Source organism: Delphinapterus leucas, chromosome 20, assembly GCF_059928025.1.
Source record: "Delphinapterus leucas isolate spDelLeu-1000000601 "Yukka" chromosome 20, BTC_Dleu_Yukka2, whole genome shotgun sequence".
Classification (NCBI taxonomy): domain Eukaryota; kingdom Metazoa; phylum Chordata; class Mammalia; order Artiodactyla; family Monodontidae; genus Delphinapterus; species Delphinapterus leucas.
This window is the reverse complement of record NC_143148.1, coordinates 16,981,617-17,008,196: the sequence shown is the minus strand read 5'-3', so window position 1 is coordinate 17,008,196 and position 26,580 is coordinate 16,981,617. Positions and strand designations below refer to the sequence as shown.

General features: G+C 41.2%; 1 protein-coding gene and 1 pseudogene across 4 annotated transcripts in view; one reads left to right on the top strand and one right to left on the bottom strand.

Moving 5' to 3' along the window:
• The window catches only part of UBA2 (ubiquitin like modifier activating enzyme 2), a 31,561-nt gene extending 13,257 nt beyond the window's left edge, over window positions 1–18,304 (top strand). For all 4 annotated transcript variants that reach the window (XM_022585788.2, XM_089902937.1, XM_022585791.3 and 1 more), the window contains 10 exons: window positions 332–453; window positions 4,093–4,192; window positions 5,091–5,257; window positions 6,991–7,084; window positions 7,176–7,288; window positions 9,696–9,851; window positions 11,282–11,378; window positions 14,145–14,250; window positions 15,822–15,958; window positions 17,440–18,304. In XM_022585788.2, coding sequence (XP_022441496.1) covers window positions 332–453; window positions 4,093–4,192; window positions 5,091–5,257; window positions 6,991–7,084; window positions 7,176–7,288; window positions 9,696–9,851; window positions 11,282–11,378; window positions 14,145–14,250; window positions 15,822–15,958; window positions 17,440–17,621 — 1,274 coding nt within the window. In that variant the 3' untranslated portion in view covers window positions 17,622–18,304. The remainder of the gene's footprint in view (window positions 1–331; window positions 454–4,092; window positions 4,193–5,090; window positions 5,258–6,990; window positions 7,085–7,175; window positions 7,289–9,695; window positions 9,852–11,281; window positions 11,379–14,144; window positions 14,251–15,821; window positions 15,959–17,439) is intronic.
• Window positions 18,305–23,565: 5,261 nt separating this feature from the next.
• LOC149744617 (large ribosomal subunit protein eL30 pseudogene) lies at window positions 23,566–24,580 on the bottom strand (annotated as a pseudogene).
• Between the last annotated feature and the right edge of the window lie 2,000 nt (window positions 24,581–26,580).

Genomic DNA, 26,580 nt, shown 5'->3' with positions numbered 1-26,580 from the left:
TATGTATTTAAGATGTGTTTTTAAAAATGGGTACTGCCATTTTACTTGTGAGGAAACACTGTGCAGGGAAGTTTTACAAATCTAGTAAATAGAGCCAGGAGTTGTTCTCAGATCTGATTATAGGTCTGTACTTGGAACTGCTCTACATGTGGCCTTCAGAAACTGAGGCAGAAAAAGATGGTGATGAGCATATTATAATTCTGTCTCCTTGAACTCAGAATGTGTCAGATGCTGGTGACCTCCATGAGTGACTCTCTTTTCCCCTAAGGGTAGATAAGAGCTTAGTTCTATACTAACTACAGTTGAAAATAAAATGGTGTTTGTTTTGTAGGGGAACCAATGGAAGCTGAAGCCAGAGCCAGAGCATCTAATGAAGATGGTGACATTAAACGCATTTCCACCAAGGAATGGGCTAAATCAACTGGATATGATCCAGTTAAACTTTTTACCAAGGTTAGGTTTACTTTTTTTTATAATTGTAGATAGATTTTTGTTACTCTGTTTTAAACTAGTACATGATTGAATTACACTTCTTTTTATGCCTACTGCTGTCTTAGTGAATTCATTGATGCAGGTGGGATAAACAGGTTTGAAATTTTAACATCAATACTAAATCAGTATAGCATCTTTATAGAAGGTAAAATACAGAGGCTTGCTTATTCACTCTTGGTTGTCTTTCCTTCCCTCAATTTCACTGAACTTCTTGATTTTCTTTACATAACTGACTTTTGGTTCCTGCTGTTTCTCGTCTTATATCCCTTTGCTGCTCAAATCTTCTATTGAGAGTTTGGGTGACATGTTCTAAATTGCTCTTGAATCCCTAAGCCTGTGTTCTTGGGTGAATTCCTCTTCATTTTATATATTGTTTGCTCAGTATTTTTAGAGAAATCTGTAAGATTGCTTTAATTAGGTCTACCTAATTATGGCTCAGCTAGGCCCTCAGATCTGTGTTTTTAAAAGTCTTTTCTCTTTTCCCTGCTGTTTTTTTTTTAATTAAAAAAATTTTTTTTGGCGGGGGGGGCGCGGGGTGCTTCCCTGGTGGCGCAGTGGTTGAGAGTCCGCCTGCCGATGCGGGGGACACGGGTTCGTGCCCCGGTCCGGGAAGATCCCACATGCTGTGAAGCAGCTAGGCCCGTGAGCCATGGCCGCTGAGCCTGCGCGTCCGGAGCCTGTGCTCCGCAACGGGAGAGGCCACAACAGTGAGCGGCCCGCATACTGCAAAAAAAAAAAAAAAATTTTTTTAATTGGAATATAGTTGATTTACAGTGTTGTGTTAGTTTCAGGTGTGCAGCAAAGTGAGTCAGTTATACATATACGTATATTCACTTTTTTTAAGATTCTTTTCCCATATAAGTCATTACAGAGTACTGAATTCCCTGTGCTATACAGTAGGTTCTTACTAGCTCTTTCCTGTTTGAGAGAAATCCCTTTGAGTAAAGGCTAGCGCTTCCACCTGCTATTTTTCCGTCTTGTACCTTTTTCTTCAAATAGTATTTTCTCTCTCCCCTGCATCTTGAGTCTCCTGGCTCCTCCTGTCTGCTTTCTGACATGCACACGTCCTGTTGTCCTAAGCAAATGGCCTACTGCTCCCTCCAGCTTCTATTTCATCTTTCCTCAGTGACAATACATGTCACAGGTTGACTTTCTTAAACCTACTGCATTTATTTCCTCACTACAGCCTTTACCTTAGAAAATGGTTTTTATTTTGATTATACTTAAAATCAAATGCACTTAACTCTGATATGGATATCGACAGTGTTTTCCAAACTAGTATCCATATACCTATTTCCATTCCAACCTGAGCAGCAGCTGAATGCCAGAATAATCTGAAGTACCTCTCCAGTCCGTTGTTCAGCAGGTAACTTTAAGCGTCTGCTGTGTGCCAGGGGCCACTTCAAGTACAGAGGATTTAGTGGTGAAAGACCGAAAATAGGGTCCCAGCTCTTTTTAGGGAGGGAACTCAGCATCTGGAAGGGAAGTCAAACATCGAACAAGGAACTTCAAGTTCAGGGTGTTATGACGTTAAGTTCTGATGCATTGGAACCCTCTAATAATAAGTAAACTTAACCCCACTTATTATTAAACATTATTATTAAACCTAGTATGAGGGTTCAGAAGAGGCTGTCCAGAGGCTGTCAAGACTTCTTTAAAGTCTTGACATTTCAACTCAAGACTTTAAAGAATAAGGGTGGGGATGAGTGTGCAGCATATAGAAAGAAAGTTTTAGGTTGAAGAACTGAAATAATTCCCATTAAACGGGAGAGTGGAAAGAGGACTGGAAAGGTAAGCTGAGGTTAGATCTGGCAGGACTTTCTAGGTCACGATCAGGATGTTATACCAAGACAGTGGGAATCCATTAAAGGGTAGTGTATAATCCATTAAAGGGTAGTGTATAAGGTATAGAAAGTATGCAGTGCACTATTGTAGGACCTGATGTTCCTTTTGTAACCAATATGAGACAGTGCCTTCTGGAGTTGTGCAATGCCAGAGTAATCTGAAGTACAACCCATCTGCATTCCCAGTGGAGTGTGGAGGAAAAGTTAGACTCAACAGGACTTTGTATGTATAAAGTCAGGAACGAAGAATAATACTAACTGGTTTCCTGCTGGGCAGCAGGTGAACAGAGGTGCCGTTCTCTGAGATAGGTAGGGTGGGAAACAGATGTGTGCGTGGGGGTTGGGGAAGAGGGGACGGTGATAGAATTAATTTTGAGATTCTTCTCAGATATTAGCGAGATGACAGGTGGTTCTATAGGTAAATAGAGCAGTTTAGACTAGGGATTTGGTTGAGATTCATAGGTTTATAGAAGGAGACAGGAGTGTGAAGATAGGGACTTCCCAGGTGGTTCAGTGGTTAGAATCCACCTGCCAATGCAGGGGACACGGGTTCGAGCCCTGGTCTGGGAAGATCCCACATGCTGCGGAGCAACTAAGCCCATGCGCCACAACCACTGAGCCTGCGCTCTAGAGCCCATCAGCCACAACTGCTGAGCTCACGTGCTACAACTACTGAAGCCCGCGTGCCTAGAGCCTGTGCTCCGCAACAAGAGAAGCCACCGCAGTGAGAACCCTGCACACCACAACGAAGAGTAGCTCCCGCTCACCGCAACTAGAGAAAGCCTGCACACAGCAACAAAGACCCAACGCTGCCAAAAATAAATAAATAAGTATTTTAAAAAACTTACAGTACTCAGAACTGTGTGGTTTTCACACTGAGTTGTACTCTAATTAGTTGTATATTTGGCTGGTTTTCAAAGATTAAGGATGCTTAATAAATATTTATTGAATTGAGTATATTTTGATAGAAATAGTTCTTTTAACTTAGCCACATCTAAATTCATACCCGGTACATGCAACAAACCTGTGGAATAAATCAGTCAACAATAGAAAATATAGCTAAGGAAAAGGTAAAACTATTAAAGTCATCTGATATTCTGCCACATAGGAAGTGTGATTCATGTGATGGTCTCTCAGTCTACATGTGGTAATGTTTATGTTTTTATTTTCGAAATAGGAATTGTTTTGTGTGTTTGAGGTTATTTGCGGGGGCGGGAGCACATTTCAAGGACGTTGCAGATGGTTAAGAAATTCTGTTTTTGAGCCCTTTTTAAATGTGTGTGCTTTACTGGTATGTACCCACAAACTTGGAGATATTGCTAACTGGTACCTTTAGGCTCAGTTCTTATGGAGTTGGTGTGTATTCACTTAGTCTGCTTGAATGGTATGATTGTGCTTCCGACTGATCTGAGGAGCTAATTTAGGGGAGGTGACTTGGGAGGACAGGGTCAGTCAGCACAGTTCAGAGTTCCCTTACTCTGCTTTCACCAGTGTCTCTGATTTTAACTGTTTTCACATACAGGGGTTTTGTGTAAAATTTCCTTTTACACAAAGGTTTAAGCTCCCCCTGCCCCTTTGAGAATTGTTAACCTCCTGGTATATAACACGTGTTCTTTAAATCAGATTTTATAGTGTAATGTTTAAAGTAAATCAGCAGGGAAATTTTGTTATATTTTATCAGCATAGGGACTGTAGGGTTCATGGAATTTACCTTTCTTCCTTTCCTCCTTTCCTTCTTCCCTTCCTTCTATCTTAGCTTTTTAAAGATGATATCAGGTATCTGTTGACAATGGACAAACTGTGGCGGAAAAGGAAACCTCCAGTTCCATTGGATTGGGCCGAAGTGCAAAGTCAAGGTAAAGGATACATTTTTGTTTTTGGGATACCTAAATTGGAAATTCTCTAACCTAAAGTCTTTAAATAGCCCTGTCATTTCTTAGTATACAGTGGTATACACCCATGGTAAGAAATTCAGACAGTTCAGCAAAGTATGAAGAAGGAAAATCACTGGAAATCTCATCACCTAGGGAAATAGTTACTATTAATGTTTTAGGGAATGTCGTGGTGATAACTCCGTGCACGTAGACGCAGGCAGTTGTATATGCACTTTCCGTAAATGGAATCATACTATTTATATACTCTGACTTGCTCTTTTCAGTCAGTATTATTTAACTAGTCCCTTATCAGTTAACATTTAGTTGTTTCATATTTTCCCTGACATAAAGTGTTGTTCCTTTAACTTATTTATAACTTTAAGTGCAAGAAAAACTATTGTAGTAGTGACTGCTTCCTTACCCACTCTCCTTCAGCACATTGTGTCTCAGCTTGTTTTGCACAGCAGTGTTCAGCATAGTGGAACTTAAAAGGTACCAGGAGACTTAGGATGTCAGTTTGGAGCAGTTTTCTACAGTTATCTACAGTAACGGATACATCACTTTATGGCCCAATTCAATTATTGCTCTAATAGCTTCCGCTTACTGAATGCTAACTATGTTCTGGGCATAGTGATTATTATCTTATCTACATTATATTCTTGAATCCTCTAGTAATCTCCTTATGAAGTTCTGAGACAGTCTTGCACCTTTCCCATATCAATATTAGCGATTTTCTTGTACACATAAGTGTATCATAGTGATAATTACTTTAATGGAATTTGTTTCATATTATTTGATTTTCTTATCGTCGGGTATTGAATTGTTAAACAGAGTAGAGGAATGATGTTAATAGTGAAATTTCTAATATTTTTTTCTTTAGGAGAAGAAACCAATGCATCAGATCAACAAAATGAACCACAGTTAGGTCTGAGAGACCAGCAAGTTCTAGATGTGAAGAGCTATGCACGTCTTTTTTCAAAGAGCATTGAGACTTTGAGAGTTCATTTAGCAGAAAAGGGAGATGGAGCTGAGCTTATATGGGACAAGGTTTGTTTTGAAAATGTAGGGCAATTACTTGTATATCAAATGTATATTTTAGTTCTTGAGCTGTACCAGAACCTAGTAATTTGGGGGTATTGTTTATTCTACCAGATTTTGAGGACATGTTGATTTTTGTTCGGATGTTTTCATCTCTAATTACTACATTGAACTATGAATTTTCTATATGTGAATTTAAGCAATATCATAAACCTCATTTTAGATTCTCACGTGTTCATGGTTTATAAATGTGACTTTAATGGAGTAAAATGTTTATCTGACTTAAGCAAATAGGCTTAAGAGAACTTCTTACGTAATAGAGATTTGTTAATAGAAGTCATAATATCTTTTTGGAGACAACAGCTCATAGGCCTAATTTGGCCTTGAAAGTAATAAAATTGCCTTTTAACTCTTAAAAGTCTGAGAGACTTCTCAATTGAAAAATGAGATGTAGTTTTTCTTACAAGTTAAAACAATATTTAAAAGTATTTTGCAGTTAAATGTTACATTTTGAAATTTGGTGAGTTTGCTTATTTTTAATTGTAGTCAATATTTTCTGTGGCTGTAAATGATTTATCTGATAAAGTTTATATGTTCATATATTGGTAAAGATTTGCTGTGAGTTTTAAAGTAAGGAGAAAAGTTTGATCAGTTTAAGAAAACTAAGGTAACTTTATGTGCAAATTTTGAGATGGGTTGAATCAGTCATCTGAAATAAAGCTGGTAAATTTAGATTGGGGGAGTCTTGTAAACATTAGTCTTTAGGGTTTGTGTGCTATAAGGAGTAACTTAAAAAATTTTTTTTTCATTGTTACTGTTACACTAGTGGTTTGGGAGGTTTTCATCTATACACAGGGGCTACATGTGAATTGTTAGCCTCTGTGAGTAAACTCTGAAACTAATGGGTGTGATAAGCCAATTGCCTGGGGAAGTACCTGATGGACACTGTGTTGGGTACTCTTAAATAATCATATTTAACCCTCACCACAACCTTACAAGATGTTTATATAATTTTCCCTATTTAACAGATTAATGAATATTGATTGGGTCAGGGAGGTTTATTTGCCTGTGGTTACATAGCCAGCCAAATAAGTATGTAAAGAACCCACATCCTATCAATGCTTTTTCTTTTATACTTTGATGTTTCTGAATTATGGGCTACGATAGTTTCTTCTCAGTTCAAAGCCGGAAACCTTGCTGAAATCTAATTAGAGAGACTAGGATATAGGCTCAGGAAGAACGGAAGTTGTAAAGGGAAAATTATTGTCCTGCCACATCTGAAAAGAAACAGTATAGGTCTGTGGAGTACATGAAGGGAGTTTGGAGAAGGAAAGCCAAAAGGAGTAGTTCAGCTGTTTCTGAGGCTTCAATGAAATAGCTTTCTCAAAACAGCTTGTGTTCCCTGGGGTCTGTACTTGTCAGACAACCTTACTGTTGACTGATGGACCCAGGGAAGGATTGCCACAATCAATAAATGGAATTGGTATTCTGGTCTATACCCTTAGTCTCCAGTGCATTTGTTTAAGCAGGAGTGAACTCCTAGAACCTGCTGGCTCTTGGTAAGACCACATTCCTGGGTCACAGGAGCTGCTGATGAGCCCCTGCCCCCTTCTCATCCAGAGAGGCCATCTCTTGTTCTAGTTGACTTGTTATAAATGTGTGAAACTGCTGTTCTGAAAGAAATACTAGCCAAATGAGTAGATTTGTGGGGAGACTTGTTAAATTGTTTAAATTATTGGCAGGATGACCCATCTGCAATGGATTTCGTCACCTCTGCTGCAAACCTCAGGATGCATATTTTCAGTATGAATATGAAGAGCAGATTTGATATCAAATGTAAGTTTTTTTGTACTTCAATTGTATCATCTAAAATTCTAAGGTTTTTTTTTTTAACAGCTAAACTTTTTTTTTTTTTTTTTTTTTCCAGCAATGGCAGGGAACATTATTCCTGCTATCGCTACTACTAATGCAGTGATTGCTGGGTTGATAGTATTGGAAGGATTGAAGATTTTATCAGGAAAAATAGACCAGTGTAGAACAGTGAGTGTTTCTATTTGCAATTTTTAAATTAAAACAATAAAATTGGTTTAAAGCAATGGAAAAGTAATTATTCAAGTTACCTTGTGAGTTGCATGTTTAAGTAAGCTTCCTGGAAATTATAACAAAAAGGAAAACACATTTGCTTCTCTTATTTTTGTCACATTTGCAGAAGCTAGTTTGCTTCTAACATTTCTAGTTTTACTGATTCCTTGGAAGAACTCATTGTGTGAGTCCTTATATTAACTTTTCTCAATTGTTTTTCAGTTCTAAGAGTTCTCTGGTTTAAAATTCTATTTGGTTATTTTATAGTCCCCTGTTCTTCAGTCATTTTTTGTCACTCTTTTTTATTTTAAACTTATATTTGATCATGTTTATGTCTGAAATCTTTATGGATGAGTTTACAGTCATCTGCTAGATCTCTCTCATAGTGTTTTGTTTGCTTATGTGATACATGATTTTTTAAAAAAGCAATTAGTATTTGTTAAAACTATATCTGTGATAATTCTTTAAGGACCTATTGAAGGTGTGTTTCTTCAGAGAGGATTTTGTGTTTAATTTTATTTATTTAGTCTTTAAAATTTTATTTATTTATTTATTTATGGCTGCATTGGGTCTTCGTTGCTGTGTGCACGGGCTTTCTCTAGTTGCGGCGAGCTGGGGGTCACTCCTCATTGCAGTGCACGGGCCTCTCATTGCGGTGGTTTCTCTCTTGTTGCGGAGCACGGGCTCTAGGATCAGGGCTTGCACCCATGTCCCCTGCATTGACAGGCAGATTCTTAACCACTGCGCCACCAGGGAAGCCACCCAGTGCCATTATTAATGCACTCTTAATTAAAATACCTTTTATTGTTTCCATGAAATTTCAGGGTGAGGGAATGTAGACTCATGATCAGTGAACCTGCCATCTAGGTTCAGTTTTCTATTTAAATTTTTATTTTGGTTGTCATGTTTTTAATTTATAAGAACTATATATTTTTTGATTTCTACCTTTTTATAGCAGCCTGAACAAGTGTCTACTTTGTTCTGTAACATCCTTTCCATTTCTTTGCTTTCTTATCTCTCTTCTTCTCTTGGGCTAATAATACCTGTATGTCCGGGCTTCATTTGTTCACATTTATAAATGAATGCCAGGATAGATTAATAATAGTGTTAGCCTGAGTATTAGTAGTGTTAGCAATTGTTTTTATTACTGTTCATTTCTACCTTCCCAGTGAAGATCAAGATCAAATAAGTCTGTTCTCTCATTGTACCCTGCTTCCAGCCCTGACAGTACAAATGTATATGCCTAGTATTTATTGTGGGGAGAGGCTACAGTAGGGCTCTTCCTAGCACTTAATGCCTGTCAAGGGATTTACTTCTTTAAGCTCTGGGGAATTGATGGGGTTCTTCTTTGGAGTTAATTCATCTTAGCAGATACCATACTACATGGTAATTCCATGATGAGAATTTGTGTATCAGTTTCCAATGTTCTGACATTTGTAACTTCAGTGCAGTTTTGGTTTTTTTTCCCCTTAGTTCTTATTATTTTTTTGTTTGCGTATTAGGGAAATAGTAATAGGGCCAGACATACATTATTTTTCCTTTAATTATGTAAATGTTAATATCATAGTCATCTGAAAATTTGAAAAAAAGGCAGCACATTTGTTCCATATATCTACGAAAGCATTATCAGTAATTAGAGAAATTAGTGTATTGGTCTTGTTAGAAGTTGGCTTAAAGTTGATAAGAATAACCACTAGGAAGGAACCCCAAAACTGATTTAATGATGGTACCAGAGACAAGTATGGTTAGGCCCTTATTCATGCTAAATTAGTTTGCAGAATAGTCTATATAGAGTCTTCAGTACACGGAGATTTCTTTTCAGTAAGCTCAGCCTTATTTACAAGGTAGCTACTTTAAAAAGAAGGTTGGAAAAATCAGTCTCTTAAGGTTTTGGGACTTCCCTGATGGCGCATGGGTTAAGAATCTGCCTGCCAATGCAGGGAACGTGGGTTCAAGCCCTGGTCTGGGAAGATCCCACATGCCATGGAGCAGCTAAGCCCGTGTGCTACAACTGCTGAGCCTACGCTCTAGAACTCGCGAGCCACAACTACTGAGCCCATGTTCCACCACTGCTGAAGCCCACATGCCTAGAGCCCATGCTCCGCAACAAGAGAAGCCACCACAATGAAGAGTAGCCCCCGCTCGCCACAACTAGAGGAAACCCGCACGCAGCAATGAAGACCCAACACAGCCATAAATAAATAAATAAATAAACAAATAAATAAGTACATACTCAAACTTTTTTTTTTTTAAAAAAAAAGGTCTTGATTTTCCTTCCGGAAGGGAGTATTTAAGTGAACACTGTATGGTATATAAATTATGACTCAAATTTCTGATTTTTGCTTGTGTTTTTTTTTTCCCAAAGATTTTTTTGAATAAACAACCAAACCCAAGAAAGAAGCTCCTTGTGCCTTGTGCACTGGATCCTCCCAACCCTAATTGTTATGTATGTGCCAGCAAGCCAGAGGTGACTGTGCGGCTGAACGTCCATAAAGTGACTGTTCTCACCTTACAAGATAAGGTAAGTGCAGGACCTAGTTCTCTTCCTGGTTGTTCATTTTTCTTTTTATAAGAAAGGTTGTTCATTTTTCTTTTTATAAGAAAAAACAAGCCCCCTTTTGCCTTTTACAGTGTTACTGTGATAACAAACTAAAAGCCAGATAATTACCCTAATTACTGAGGTGTGTTGCTCTGGTATCCTGGGTTGTTCTACCATCTGGGTCCTGTTGTCTTTCCTGTCTGCGGTTCCAGAATATGTGCTTCACGTTCCAGAAGGGAATAGGTGTTTTTGGCTAGAATATGGAGCACAGGTGGTACATTGGTGGCACAGTATCTTAGTAAGCAAGTTCTTTGTTTCTCAGGCAGTGTGTAAATTCTGTATTTTTTTGGCATATAGGAGGTATCCTTATGTGATCTAGTGACGGTCCTGATTCTGGTATGTTAAGTTAGTCCCTGAGAAGGTGCATCGTTTGCACACTTGGATTCACCTGTAGAGCTCTGGAGTGAGAAATGGAGGGTTAGGTTATGGTCTGGTTCTATAGCTTGGTCCTTCAGTTCCTCCTAGTTTTTTTTTAATTAGGAAAGATTTAAAAAATGGCCTGAATGGGTTCCACTTCCCACTTTGGGGATCATTTCAGATAGTTCCTCTGATTATGTCCATCATAGTGTTACATATTTATATATCTCCTGACATGCGGGAGTAGACCTTCGTGGCCCTAATGGCTGCTTGAGAATGAATGGCCTTTCTCCCAGAAATGGTTACACAGGGCGGGTTGATTTGAGCTTATGTTTTGGATGGGGAAGCAGCAGGACTTGATATACTGGAGGGTGGTTGCCCCATCTTCTTTCTTAGGAAAGAAATGATTATAGTTGGTATCTACTCATTCTTGAGCTAAAGGTAATTCCACTATTGGACCTTTAGAGAGTTCCTCCATTGTTTGGTTTTTCTGTTTATTTGTTTGTTTTATAGGATCAGGTAGGATTTAACAGTATTATCACTCCTGATCCGTCTTGGAATTTAGAGATGGAACTTGGGAAGGGGAATACTGTTTATCTGAGAATCAGATTGATGAGAAATATTTCATCTATAAAACATCTGTCAGTACGGGTTTGGAATAGAGACTAAGATAAAATATGTCAAGTGTCTAGCTTAGTACCTAATCTGCTGGGAATGACAAAATACCAAGAGCCAGCCAAGGAGTTCTCAGTCCCCATCTGGAGGAAGTTTTACCTGATCTTTATCAGTGGTCAAACATGGGGATGGAACATGGGCATGAGATAATTGGGTACATTCCCATTGCTTTCCTGGTGCCCTAAGGTACCTTGAAGAGCAACTTGGCTCATTTCCAATGGAAGGGGAAAGTTAAGAGCCTTTATGAAAAAAAAAGTCTAGGCTTTTTATGGTCTTTAATTCCATATGTTAATATTTTGAATCTTTTTTTTTTCTTATAGATAGTGAAAGAAAAATTTGCTATGGTAGCACCAGATGTCCAAATTGAAGATGGAAAAGGAACAATCCTAATATCTTCAGAAGAGGGAGAGACAGAAGGTATTTATTATACATTGCCTGTGTTCACTCCCCCTCATTTGGATGCAGACTGCCTGTGTGAAGGAGTGCATGTTAGTTTATCCATTCACTACATATGGTGCTCAGTACCTCAGCTGACAGGGGTGATGTTTGTCCAAGAGTGGGGAAGCCTTGATAGCCTGCTCGTGATATAGAGCAGAGAGTATTGCTGAAATCAGTGCCCAGTTTTGGTTTTCTTGGCTTTCCTTTTCGGAAGTTTAAGCAGTTCATCCCTTTTGTTAATGTATTTGTTATATAAGGTGTAATGCATTAGTTTCTGTTTAAGCTTTCTAAGTGAGAATTGTGTTGTGGTTATGCCTCCTTCAGACCACACTGGTCAATCTGATTGGACTTAGAAGTTCCCACACCTCATTTGTCCTGACGGGGAGTGTCAGGATTCTTTTTGGCTATAGCTCCTTGTTAAGAAATTTGGGGATATTAGGTCATGAGTAATTGGAGGTTGCGTTTTGGCTGGGTCATAATCTGTTTTAAGAGTCTAGTTGAATATTTAAGCCCCATTCTAGCCATCTGTCTCTTTTAATAGGCTAGGACCTTAAAAATGGAAACTGGTCAAGAATCTCAGTGGCTTAAATGTGGTCCTTGTCCACAAAATACCTGTGCTACTGAGGGTGAGAGAGCATTTATTCAAATATGTTTGGAGTCCTTCTGTACTGCAGGCATAGTCATAGATATTCGTAATTCAAAGATGAATAAGATAATTGTCCCTGGCTTGAAGTGCTTACAGCCTAGAAGGAGAGGAGGGATTATCAACAAGTAGATTTAGTGCCGTCTAAGAAATACTATAGAGAGAAAGTGTACAAAGTTTGAATTGAAGCTTTGTAAAAGGAGGGTCGGGGAGGGTGGGGTGTCACAGGAGAAAGAGGACTCATGGGCCAGTTCTTGAAGAAGAGCTGAGAGGGGAGAGTCTGCATTTGGGCAGAATGAACAGCATCTACAAAGGCATAAACTTATGAAGCAATGTAAAAGCTTTAGGAATGGCCAGGTATTTTGTTTCACTGGAAGGTGGGGTGCTGTGGGGTTGGCAGTGACTGTGCAGCTGGAGGATTCGCTGTGTCATATGTGTAATGTCTGTTTGTCTTCCTCCTCCCCCAATATCCTGCTCCCACCAGGGTTTAAGCAGGGAAGTAATAGTTACCTTGTGGTATAATCTGCAGGGGGGTGAGATAAGGATGTAAGAGTAGAGGCAGGGAGTCAGAAAAAAATGGAGGGAAGTGAGGGATTTTTACTAAGGCAGAAGCAAATGGCAGATTTGAGATTTTCAGAGGCAGAATTTAGAGCACAGGTGAAGGAGAGGGACATTGTTAGGCTTGGACAGAACTGTTGCCAAGACTCTGGCTTCAGAGGTGATGCTAATTCACCAGGATGGAATGCTCAGTGACTGGGTTCCCTTTTGAACATGTTGGGCTGAGGAGTTTTAGTGAGTGTGAAAGGGCTTGGGGATGGAAGTTTCTATCTTCCAGAGACATTCCAGGGAGACTGAAAAGGTAAAATAAGAAATAAAAACTAAGAACGCAAAAGATTGTTAGATTATGTAAAAAATGATGTAAATTTAAACGTAAGTAGAATTTAAAATACAGTTTATTGGTATGTGCCAGGCATGGTGGCTATAGGTCAGCAGGTTATACACAGTCTGTAGACACAGAGCAGATACTCAGTAAAGCTGACTGAGTGTTGTGAGGGGAGAGTGTAAATTGGCAGCTAAATGAGGAAGCAGTTTGTAAATGAAACTTGAGTGCTTTTACAGGTCAGGAGAGAGGAGCATTTGAACGTGCAGGAGAGAAAGGATAGTTAAGGCAGGACGGCCCTAGAATAGGTAGGAGGAGGTGGTGACACCAAAAGTTTGGTTGGAGAGATTGTTCTTCATTGGAGTATTTATAATCCATGTAGCAAAGGCTTATTGAGTGCTAGTAGATGCTAAGCATGGTGTGCTACATGCTGGGGATATTCAGATGAAGCAGAAATGACATGTGGAAGAGAGAACTAAGTTGCAATTATTAGTTTTTGGAGACCCTGCTGTCTGTCCATTGAGAAATGTTGAAAATTTACATTGAAAAATTCATTGAAATAAAGTTTCCTCATACTTCTGAATTGTAAAATTTGCTAAAAGTAGTTTGTTGGCATTTCTGTGGATAACCTCTTTAGAAATAGAGTATATTTTGAACAATTCTAAAAGTTGTCACTGACTCCTGTAGGATTCCAGATTAATTTGGTTTCAAGGGGAGAAGGTTCTCAGAACTTCTCACAGTTTGGTTCCCTTGAAGTAATTTTGGTAGTTAAGTTTTCAGGGCTGAGTACCTAAGTGAGTAATACTTCAGTGGACTAGTTTACTAGGGCTGCCATATCAAAATACACAGACAAGGACTTAAATAACATATTTATTTTCTCCTATTTCTGTAGGCTAGAACTCTTAAGATCAAAGTGTTGGGAGGGTGGGGGGAGTCGATGGGTTTGGTTTCTCCTGAGGCCTCCCTCCTTGGCTTCTTCTAAGGATACCAATTAGATTGGATTAGGGTCCACTCCAACAGCCTCATTTTAACTTAATCACCTCTTTAAAAAGCACTGTCTCGAAGTATAGCCACATTCTGAGGCACTGGTGTTAGAGCTTCAGTGTACGAATTTTCGGGAGATAGAGTTCAGCTTATAGCAGGGGGTTTACCTTTTAAAAATTAAAGTGACTGCTCCACGGACCTATAACTAAAGCATCTAAATTTCTTTCAAATTTTCTAGCTAATAATCACAAGAAGTTATCAGAATTTGGAATTAGAAATGGGAGCCGGCTTCAAGCAGACGACTTCCTTCAGGACTACACTTTATTGATCAACATCCTTCATAGGTAGGAACTATTAATATTTTAAGTGTAAGAAGTTATTTGAATATACAAACTTAAGATAAAGTGGAGAGAAAATGTTTTCTTACCTTTAAACCTTACTGTTCATTTGAAGCTGCACCATGTATATGCTCAAGTTGGCCGCTAAGTTCCCTGAAGTTTGACCTACAGAAAAATCTGAGAATCCAGAAAGAAAAGGGATAAGCATGAAATGTTTAAGGGTTAACTAACTCATCAGTGGTGGCTGATCAGAAAGACCTAGAGAGGGTAGAAATTCAGGTGTGTTTGAATAGTTATAATCAAGGGTGCGTTCATTTTGATAATTGAACTAGAATAAAGAATTTTAATTAGTTTTAAAGATGATTTGGAAGAAAGAAATATTTCTCCCATAAAACAAGTATTTCATTGTGATCTGGAACAGTAACAAGAGAGCATTAAAATTTATCCTATATAGATTCCTGAGTCATGTATTTTTTTCTTTTCATTTGATTTTATATCCTGCCCACTTTATAAAAAAGCATCCAAAGTGCTTGCATTACAGGGTATTTGCACATATGTAACACAATTTAAATACAGATGGTCCTCCACTTTGGTGTGTTTTATCTGCTGAATGAGGTAACATGCTCGTTGATACCCTTAAACTGCACCCTGACTCATTACTTTAGGTAGCGTCTAACAAAATGCAAAGGCTGCCACCTGCATCCACCTGTTTTTTGCCAATGTTGCTATCTATATATCCAAACATTTAGAACTTGTGTAGTTGTTTGGAGAGTATTATATATATACTTAGTTTATAAAAAGCATAAAATGACAGGAAAAACTGAATGTGGGTTATTAGTATAAAATGAGCCAATTGAGTGAAAGGTAGATATCGCTAGGGAGTGATATCTGGCCTCGATTAGACACCAGTTGGATGTTAGTGGTGTGCTTGTGTTCAGTTGTGAAAGGACATGTACAATAAAATGGAAATATATCACATGGTGTCTAAAAAAGGAGGCATAATTAGGGTTTTTTTTATCATATTTTTTAGCTCTCTGGGAACAGAACCCCCCCTTATAACATGTAAGTCTTTTGTTTGACTTTCATGCATTAAACTTTTATACATGTTTTTGGGAACTCATTACAAAAGCAGGGTGCTGCCTGTAAAGATGGGGAGAAAACTGAGAATCCATGTAACTCTACCCCCAAACACTAAATTACTCTGGTCAAGATCAGAGTAGAGTGTATAGAATCTTTTCACCTAGTAGCTGAAGAAATAATGCCTAAGAATTACATCAGGCCTCACAGTTTTCAACTCATTTTCTGCTTTAGCAATAAAAGTTACTTAACATTTTTTTTAAAAACCCTTTCCCTGAATTGAAAGTGCGATGTTATTGACCATTTGAATTAGAGTTTTGAATTATCATAAAAATCTGTTATAGTCTTTTTTAAAACTCTTTGAAAATCAGAATCCAAATATTTGGTGTGTACGTAGTATACACTTTTTGAGCTTTGAGGACAGTTTCTGTCTGGTGTGCCTTTGCTTTTGTAAGTAGTATAGCAGTGGTCCAGTGTTACAGTACATGGTTCTCTTACAGTGAAGACCTAGGAAAGGATGTTGAATTTGAAGTTGTTGGTGATGCCCCAGAAAAAGTGGGGCCCAAGCAAGCTGAAGATGCTGCCAAAAGCATAACCAATGGCAGTGACGATGGAGCTCAGCCTTCCACATCCACAGGTGAGTCATGGCCCCCCGGCCAGCAGGTTGTTAATTTACCCACCAAGCACGACTATTTAGAACAAACTGATTATTTTATGAATGTTGACCATAAAGTAGAACTCCGTAGGACTACTAGAGGTGTGTGTTGGTTTGGCATTGTTTTAATGAAGCTTTGAATGTATGAACCATGAAGATATTTAAGACTGGGTAAAATTTTTCTGGAAAACAGACACTTTATATTTTTGTTCGTTTGTTTTTACGACTGGAAATGTCAGTTTACTGGTGTATAAAGGTGGTTCATTCTTAGTAGTAGTAGTTTTGGATTTTGTATGCCTGTTCGTAGGGGCAGTAAATCAGTGCATCTAACTATTTTGAGTGAACAGATGCTTGGTAAGTATAACATTTTAGCATTTCACAGTTTTCTCGGAACCAGTGTGACTTCGGTAAAGTGCACCAGAAGCTTTCTTTTCCTGGGTGTTCAGTGTTGGTGCTTTACTGTGCTCTAATGTAAATGTTTACTACCTGCCTCACCCCACCCCAACTCTCTCTCTCTCTCTCTCTCTCTCTCTCTCTCTCTTCTCTCTGTTACTACTTTTTCACTTGTTTGTTTTCATTTCTTTGACCCTGTGTCTTTGGTGTTCTTCGGAATATGGTGGTTCCTTGGTTTTCATGTTCTCTGAGAGTTGTGAAGATGGACTTTGAGGTAGTCCAGAGTGTGTGGGCCATGGGTTCATGACCTTTTCCCCCCCTCTGAAAATAGAAAGGTTCATCATCCTCCTTTAAGGAAAGGACTGGTAGTTTTTCAAAAATCATAATTCGAAATGTGCATTTATTGATGCACTGCTGTGGATGGGTTTTGGAGGCTCTAGCAGTGAGTAAGGTAGGTGTTCTGCCTTTGATTTAGTGCAGTGGTGGGAGATGGGTGACACAAAACCAACCGTGGTGTAGGGTTAAGAGCATACACTGTAGAGCCCCACTCTGCAGGTTTGAATCCTGACCTCATCCTCTGCTACTGTGTGACTGTGGGCAAGCCTCTGCCTCAGTTTCCTTTTCTGGAAAATGGATAATAATGTTATCTTCTTTATACGGTGGTTGTGCTGATTAAATGAGTTGTATATGTGAAGTGCTCAGAACAGTTCCTGGCACGTTGTAAGTGCTATGTATATGTTGTCGTTTATTACTACCACTGCTGCGAATATTAGGATATTCACCCTCCGCTTTTCTGTTGGAGAAGTAGAAACAAGGAACTGTAACAATTCCCTTGAATTATGTAATGCTTGTTAAAATTTTTGTTTTGATTAAAAAAGAAAGAGGTGCTTGTAACAGAAAACATTAAAACACTACGGAAATATGTAATGTATAAAGCCAAGGTCCTAAGGGTAGCCATTCTAAAGTTTGGTGTATATTAGAAGAGTTAGTTTTTCACATACGTAAAATTTTAGTGAGCTGCTAGTAACCCCCCACTTTTAACCATTTTTTCCCTTTTTTTCTGAAATAAGCACAAGAGCAAGATGATGTGCTCATAGTTGATTCGGATGAAGAAGGTCCCTCAAATAATGCCGACATCAGTGAAGAAGAAAGAAGTCGCAAGAGGAAATTAGATGAGAGAGAGAATGTCGGTGCGAAAAAGTCACGCACAGAGCAGACAGAGGAGCTTGATGATGTTATAGCATTAGATTGAACGGAAATGCCTCTGAACAGAACCCTCTCACTGCAGTAGGCCTTCTGGGCAGAACCAGGTTATTTGTTATGTCCTTTGTTCCAAAGGGAAAAAATTGGCACCAGTGACTTGAAGATGATTCTGCTCCCTTTGAAAGCATTCATTTTGCTAGAACTATTAGAAACATTGCAGTATGCTGTATTGAAAGTAGGAATATAGTTTTAAAACCCTTTGAACAAAGTGTGTGCATAACCAGTCATGAGATGGAACAACACAATGCATGTTGCCTTTTTAATGTAAATACCCTTAGGTATCATTTAACAGTTTTACAATATTGTGGTTTAGTAAAGTTGATACCTGGTTATAAATATTATGCCTTTATTTTTGGTTAGAAGAAGAATTATTTTTAGCCTAGATCTAACCATTTTCATACTCTTAATTGACTGAAACAGATTCAAAGAAGTATCGAGTGCTATGCATTGAAACTTGTTTTTAAATGTTAACTGGCACTATGTATATTAATGTAAAACAGTTGTTAATTTACTCAAGTTTTCAGCTTGTACTGCCTGGTATGTCTGTGTAAGAAGCCAATTTTGTGTATTGTTCCAGTTTCAGGTTATTTATATTTGATGTTTTGTAAAACTCAAATACGACTATACTGTACTTATGGACCAAATAAATGGCATCTGCATACTTGTTATACATGCCTGCACAGTTCACGTTTCTGCTGGGTTTATACGTTGTATTTGCTGCAGGCATGCTATATTCTTTGCTTTTAGAAAATTAACTCAGAAACGGACGTGGAGGTTACAAGACCTCTGCTGTTTACCATAGGTGAGTACGTTCTGAAAGAAAGCTTTTAATGGCATTCGGATTGTAAACAGTTGGCCTTCTGTTGAGAACATTTAAGTGATCTTTGCTCGGCCCCAGTAACTTGGAGCCTTCGATTTGAGACTCCACGGGGAAAGCCTTTCCTCCACTCTGGGTTGTCCCCAGGTCATCCAAATCCCTTCTTGCATTGTACCATTCAGGACCCAACTCTGGCCAGCAGATGTGACCACACCAGTGCTGAAGGGGCAGCACTCACATCTCTGTCTCGGACCTCGGAAGGCCTTGGCCTTTAGGCCGCTGTCACACAGATGTGCCTGGAGTTTTTGGGTAACAGAAACCCATGAAGCTGTTTGCCCAGTTCTGTACCTCTGCCTTTGGTGTTTTTGGCCACAGTCAGCCAAATTTCAAGTTGATAATTCTCTGTATTGTTCCACTTTGTGTAATTCTTACTCTGCCATCCAGCTTACTCCTCGTCTGTGTCATTTGTAAATTCATCATGTAATCAAAGCCTTCAGAAAATTCGTGGCGAATAAGACTCAGCCCGCAGGAGCATGCTGCTTGACGCCTCCAGGATGAACCGACTTCCGTTCTTCAGATACGACAACTACAAGCAGGCTAGGTTCCCACCCACAACTCTATGACCCTGTGAGGTTCACTTGGCCTCTAGATGTTTTTGGAGGTTTCATTTTCCTCCAGAAAAAGAAATGTCAAAATTACAGAGCTGTGTAACAGATAAAAATGAGATATTCTGGAATACCACCTCTCAGAAGCAAGTTTTGGTTAACTGTTTGGTCCCTGGCGATCATCTCCCATTTTGAAATTTTGCATTCCGAAGAGCTCTCCGGAAAATTTGTACTTTCTGGAGAAAATTTGAAAGTCTCTCCATTCCTTAAAACCTCACCCTTCACCCTGCCTTTTTAGACACAATTGTCAACAGTGTATTTCTGGCAGGTTGTGTACGTTCTTTCGTTTTTTCTTTCCCGTTTGAATGTATGTGGCATTAAAGGCCTGTTTGATCTGTAGAGCTGTGTTTCTATCTTGGCAGAGCAGTGGTGTTCATCTTTGCAACAACTCTGTGACCACTTTTCCAGCAGTTTCTGTCCGTTTTCTACTTGTTTTTATAAAATCTGGGTTTACCAGCAAAGCAGGTCTAACTACAGTGTCTTGTTCAACTAGACTAAGATTCAAGCTGCTCGCATGTCCCTGGAGAGTGGAGATACTTTATATCTGGCCTTGTATTCATGGTTTTCCCACATGGGTCTTCTTAGTGGGCGGGCTGGAAGCAAGGCTCGACAATAGTGTATCCCTGGCAGCTCCAGCCTGAAATACAGTCTGACAAACCATCTTCCAGCCTCATTGGGAGCAGTCTGGCGACTCAAGTTTACCTAGAGAGTTCATTGTCCCAAAGATTTCCACATACTTGGCATGTACCATGAAAGGATTCAGTGTTTTAATATAGAGCCTGAACCATTAAGGAAATAACTGATCAGGCAAATATCATCAGTGGATATCAAAACCTTTAGTAAAAGGCTCCTGAGAACAGAACCTTTGCAGAGTGCTCAAATGTTGCTGTATAAAAAACTCGCGAAAGGAAAAAGCTCAGTCTTGACAATGGACTGATCTGTCATCACTGTAATCAAGTGATCAAACCTAGCATCACTAATGGGACAACCTGGTATGTGCTTACTGATGAGATGCTGATTTAAAGAACACAACACCACCTAGGCACCCCCCCAAAAAAAGTAACTTCTATATAGCATCTAGACTTCCAACTGACAGGAAGTAGAAGGGGTACAGGAACAAATTAAACATTTAGAGGAAATAATTGGACAAGTATAGAATGTGATATTCTAGAACTCAAGTGCAAAATAAATGACTAAATTCTTGTGACAATTGGAAATTTGAAAGTGGAATAAGGTGATAATGGAATTATTTTTGTAGCTATGGTAATGTTCTTATATAGGCCATTGTCCTTATTCTTGTGACATTAGAGATGAAGCTCAAAATACCTACAACTTTTAAATGGCTCAGCAAATAATACCGGAAGAAAAAAAACCAAAATTAACATTGAATATAGATGGAACCTATATACGTTGTTCACTCTGCCATCTAACTTTTCTCTGAAAACTTGCATAGTAAAAGTGGAGATACATATTCTGTATTTTTCTTTAGTGCCTGTCTCTTTTTCAAGTTTTGTATTGAGTATATCCTATGATTGAAATCAGAAAGGTAATAAAGATTATTAAAAATATCTGATGGAATGAGAAAGTGTTACAGCGATTCCTGGGTTGGCATTGATGAAATCAGCTTTGCTCGTCCGTATTGCTAGGCTGAGACTTAAGAGGAAGTCTTTCATTTGAGCCTCTAGAGAACTAAGAAGAGGACCAAATTGTTCCCAGGAGATTAAAGGTCCACTTAGAAGCGGCCAGAAAACGTTTGGTTCATAGTGCATGTTCCTGTTCCTGAAAATGGCCCATTGGTGGCACATATGTCTGAAGGGGACTTGCCCTATGGCCAAGGACGATGGGCAAATTTAAGCCTCTTGTAATACAGAAAGCAAAAACTATTACAAACCCAAAGAAATTAGGGAAGAAAAACTGTTGGCACATGTTTCTAGTCATTGTGGCTTGTAGGTGTCGTGAAGATCTCTCATTTCCTTGCATCTTAAAGTAGTGTTCCTGAGGACCAGGATCCATTTGATTGTTTTGCAAGATATATTTAGTGAAGTATTTCTATAGACACTTTCATACTGGGAATACATTATCTGCATTCTGCACACAGGGAACTCCTTTTGAACTGCTCTCACTAAATAAACTGCGTTGAACTATAGGGCTCTGATGCTGCTTTGTGCTTGCATATATATATATCTCTTATATATTCATTTTATTTATTTATTTATTTAATTTTTTTTTTGGCCAAGCAGCATGAGGGGTCTTTGTTCCCCGAACAGGGATGGAACCCGGCCCTGGCAGTGAAAGCACAGAGTCCTAACCGCTGGACCGCCAGGGAATTCCCTATAACAGTTTTAAGAAGTTTATTTTATTTTTTAATAAATTTATTTATTATTTTTGGCTGCGTTGGGTCTTTGTTGCTGTGTGCGGGCTTTCTCTAGTTGCGGCGAGTGGGGGATACTCTTCGTTGCAGTGCGTGGGCTTCTCATTGCGGTGGCTTCTCGTTGCGGAGCACGGGCTCTAGGCGTGCGGGCTTCAGTAGTGGCGGCATGTGTGCTCAGTAGTTGTGGCTCGAAGGCTCTAGAGCACAGGTTCAGTAGTTGGGGAGCACGGGCTTAGTTGCTCTGTGGCATGTGGGATCTTCCCGGAGCAGGATCGAACCCGTGTCCCTTGCATTGGCAGGTGGATTCTTAACCACTGCGCCACCAGGGAAGTCTCCAAGAATTTTAAATCTTGCAGCAAATGATGACTTACTACACAGGGAAAGGCTGAGCAAAAATTTTACTAGAATGTATAGTGCTCCAAGAAGGTCCTCAAGATTTACTTTATAAATCTTCTGAAATTTACTTTCTGAGAATGTAAGCATTGTACATACCATCATTCACTCATTCTATAAACATATTGCATCCCTACTCTGCACTATGCTGCTCTTGGAAAATCTTGCCAAATTTACCAGCCTGGTAGAAATCTTTGAAAGCAGTAAGAATCTAAAGGCTGGTGTGCACAAAACTTCTCATCTTAAGGCAGCAATAGGTAGCAATGAGAATCTGAGGACCTGCAGCCTGTGTGTTGCCAAGCTTCCCAGTTGGTCCCAGTGGCAGCTTCCAGCAGCACTGAAAGTCATAAACACCAACCTCATGCTCAAAATGAGATTCCAGAGGCTGTAGGAATTTGGTCATCCCCAAATAGCTCCTCCCCATGGAGATGCAGACTGGCTGGGGTCTTTGCCATGTAAAGTTTGTGCATAAATTCCCATTCCTGAGTGCAGGATAAGGTTTCAGGGCAGGAAAGTGAAGGTCCTCCCAAGATGGCCACTTGCTCCCTGATGGAGGAAGCAAGCTGTAATTGTCAGATCCTAACCCTAATTCTTAGATTGGGGAACCAACCATCTATGGCTTTAGTGGTCAACGCTCTGAAACTTCTGTGCCCCCAGAGAAGCCTAAGGGATGAACTAGGACCAGGGGAAGCTGGTGGACTCAATCTGGTAGAAAGAGCTGGGCCTCAGAAAAGGGGATGAAAAAAATCCCTTTGGGCACAACTCCCAGTGGATTAGGCAGAACATGCACCTTGGGTCTGGTGCTGTGTGTTAATGGGAGGACTGGCCCCTAGGTGCTGAGCTGGGAGAGGTACGAGTGTGCTTTAGGTGAAAGATTACTTCTGCTCTCCCCAGGAAAAATTATAAAGGTAAATACTGCTGTAAGCTGAGGGGAGGGAAAGAAATGTGGATCCCAGCGATTCTTCCATATGGTGTTTGACTGCATGCCATCCCCCTTCCCTCATAACCCAAGTTACTTAGTCCATATTTGATTGACATTTGAGTGTGTCCCAAGACTGTGGGAAAACCACTGAATTTTGTCCATAATTGGGGTCCAGAAAATATGGACACTACAGACAGATAAGGGGGTCTCATTACAAGGTGAGACAATGGGCTCTCTTAAAAAAAAGAAATCACCATTAGTGTAGACAGAGTCTGGGTAGGATCAGCATCTGGGGCCTTAGAAGGAAAAGATGGTGGTTCAGGGTTTGGTGTGAGACTAGATTGAACATGTCCTGTTCTAGCCTCCTGAGTGTTGGTCCGTTTGTCTAGACAAAGAAGATTCTGGTTGAAAGAATGATAGAACTAGAGACCCAGCAGTTCTGTTGTGAAACTTCTTTCTCCAACAGTGGGACCCAGGCAGTGGTCATCGGAGCCAGCTCATACTAGCTTTCGAGAGCTGATTATACCCATTTCTTCCCAACTCTGTTCAGTGACATCATGTTGGTAGTTTAGAATTGACCATTTGTACAAATCAGGGCTCCTGATTTGTACAAATCTCCCCCAGAGCGCTGGTTGTTCATCTTTTACGCACACCCCTGGACTCAGGAAGAAAAAGGCCAGGGAGCACCCCATTGTGCTTCTCAGGCAGAAAGCCAGCGAACTGAGATCAAAACCCACCCTTTATTGAGGATACAAAAGGAGATGGGGTCTGGGACACATTCAGGTAATGTATAGATAAGAACATGTGCTTTTGAATCCTACCTTGTATCCACTTAATGGCATGATGGTAGGATTCCCCACATCATTAAATATTTTAAAGGTATTTATAAATAACTGCTTAATGAATTTCCCACTTCATGGAAGTACTTTAATGTTGAACAGCGAATATTTTTTTATTTTATTTATTTGTTTTTGGCTGCGTTGGGTCTTTGCTGCGCGGGCTTTCTCTAGTTGTGGTGAGCGGGGGCTACTCTTTGTTGTGGTGTGTGGGCTTCTCATTGCGGTGGCTTCTCTTGTGGAGCACAGGCTCTAGGCACGCGGACTTCAGTAGTTGTGGCTCGTGGGCTTTAGAGCACAGGCTCAGTAGTTGTGGTGCACGGGCTTAGTTGCTCCGCGGTATGTGGGATCTTCCCGGACCAGGGCTCGAACCTGTGTCCCCTGCATTGGCAGGCGGATTCTTAACCACTGCACCATCAGGGAAGTCCCGAACAGCGAATATTTTATTTATTTGTTTATTTAAACGAGTTCTGGCCAATTTTATTAAAGAATAATTTTGCATGCTTTTCACCAGTCTGTTTTGGCATGCTTCTAACTGTATCAGAATCACCTAGATCAATGATAGCCAGTGTGCGAACTCTCTAGTATTTTCTATCCGTTTTGCCCAATTCAATATTATTGCCGCTGTAGTGATGGACACCAGTTTTCCATTTCAGTGGAGGATGACTGGTTTTGCTCTGCCTTGTCTGATCATTTTCTGAGTTGGCTTGTACCTCAGCCGTACTTTCCACTTTTCATAGTGATTAGGAGCCTAGAGTTGATGGACTCAGGCAACTTTTTCATCTTTGCTGCCACCATCTTCCTGTCTTATGTGTGGGACGACCCCCAGCCAAGAACAGCTGCCAAGATTGCCAGAGAGAAAGCAAACATATTTTAGGCTGTTTCTCTTCCTGTTTGTGGGTGGTGGTTATCCTATCTATCTATCTATCTATCTATCTATCTATCTATCTAATCTATCTACTGTTAGAGTAAGTAATGTCCTTTAGCTGACCCTGGACTCCAGTATATTATTTAAGTCTTGAAAGCTCAAGTGGTCAGGAAAGGATGGAACAGTTATTTAAGAAGTACCTTTGAGGGCAGAGAGCTCCCTCTGAGCTCCTTTTCAGAAGGCTGGAGATCCTAGGTAGGACTGTTTAGATTACATAAGTAAGGTGATAAACACTTTTGTGGGTACACTGTTGTCTGCACTGGGATTACTTGCCTAGAATAGATACTTGGAACATGACTGCTTTCAAGAGTGTTTTTGTTTGTTTGTGAGGATGTTAATAACACCAAACTGCTCTTTCTGACAGGATGTACCAACTTACACTCATAACCAGTAAAATATACACCACAGTCTTGCCAATATTTCCATTTACAAATGGTAGATAATGTGATCAGAGAAATATAATACCTTGCTGTTGATTTATTTTCCTTTCTCCGCGTGGAAGACCATTTCTCACCAGATGGCTCCTCCGGATATTTGCGCCCTCCAAACCACTTGCCCCTACCTGTGCCTCCCCACCCCCCAGCCTGGGTTGTAGGGGTTGGAATTCTTCCAGCTCTGAGAGGTGGAATTAGGGAGGAGTAGTTGGGTCGGACACTGCTCCCCTGACAGCTGAGAATGTGCCACAGTGAGATCCTCAGCAATGTTGAGGCCAGAGCCCTGGTCAGTCTTCACCGGGACCATTCCCCATCCAGGCTTCCTGTTCCCTGAGACACTGTGGGTGCCTTCCTGGAATTCTCTGAGGAGGGAGGTGCCTGGAAATGAGAACTCTTCCACTCAAGGTTGTTTTCCTGGATCCACAGGCCCTGACAGATAATGGTTTGCTTTTCCTTCCTACAAGCTGTTTGAAATGTATGACAAGGGCTTTGTAGCTTGTATTTTGGGGGACAAAGCCCTAGTCACCTCTCGTTCCCCTCCCCCACCATGTGGCCCCAAGGCCCTATCCCGTCCCAGGACTGGCGCCTCACCCAAGCCCCTGTGGGCAGGTGCTGGAAAAAGGAGGAGTCCTCACATCTCTTGGTGACTGCCCGTGGGTCACAACTGAGGCTTCCCCGCCCCCTGACTTAGTCCGAGGCCTGTTTCCGGCCTCGCCTGGCCTTGGGCGCTTGTGAACGGCGACCAGCCTTGGGGACCAGTCTCCATCCAGCCCCAGCTCCTAGTACAAGGCGCCTTCCCCACCAGGCAGGTGGGGGCACCCGAAACCAGTGCGCAGCCACATGGCCCTGGGACACGCTAGGATCTCTGGGGTCACGCTAGATCCTGGGGTCGCATCTGCTGGAGACGCGCAGTGGTCTCCAGTGTCCTGGGGCGGATGGGTGCAGCGCTTCTGCCCAAGGCCGAGCTTGTCCGGCCCAGCGCCTGAAACCGTGGCGACGCTGGGAAGTAAGATGGGGGAGGATGTGGGAAACGTTTGTCAACTGCTCATATTTCTCTGGCCGGGACTGGGGGAGCCGCCTCCAGCTCAGCCCGCGGGGATACGGGATCCTTCCAGAGGCCCGACGGTCGGGGCGCACAACGAAGCCCGGGCCCACGGGCCCCCCCCCCACCCCGCCCCGCGGAGCCACAGCCGGCCGCTCCGCCACTCGAGCGCCAGCTCCAAGCCGCACGCCCCGGCGGCCCAGCGCAGGCTCCGCGCCCCTCCGAGCTCGCGGCGAAGCGCGGACACCGCGGCTCCGCCGCCGCCACTCCCCCCACATTCCAGAGGCCGCAGCGCCGTCTCCTTCCTCGCATTCCTGCCCCCACAAAGGAGTCCCTCCGCCCCCCGCACAGCCGCAGGGAGGAGGGGACGCGGCCCGGCGCCTCCGAGCGCACATTCCTCCGCCGCGCGCGCCACCGAGCGGAGCGCCGCGGCCCCCGGACCGCGCGTGGCCCGCAGAGCGACCCCGGCCCGGCGCCGGCCCCGCCCCGCGCCCAGGGGTCCCGGGGCGGGCTCCGGGCTTCGGGCGGACGATGCGGCGG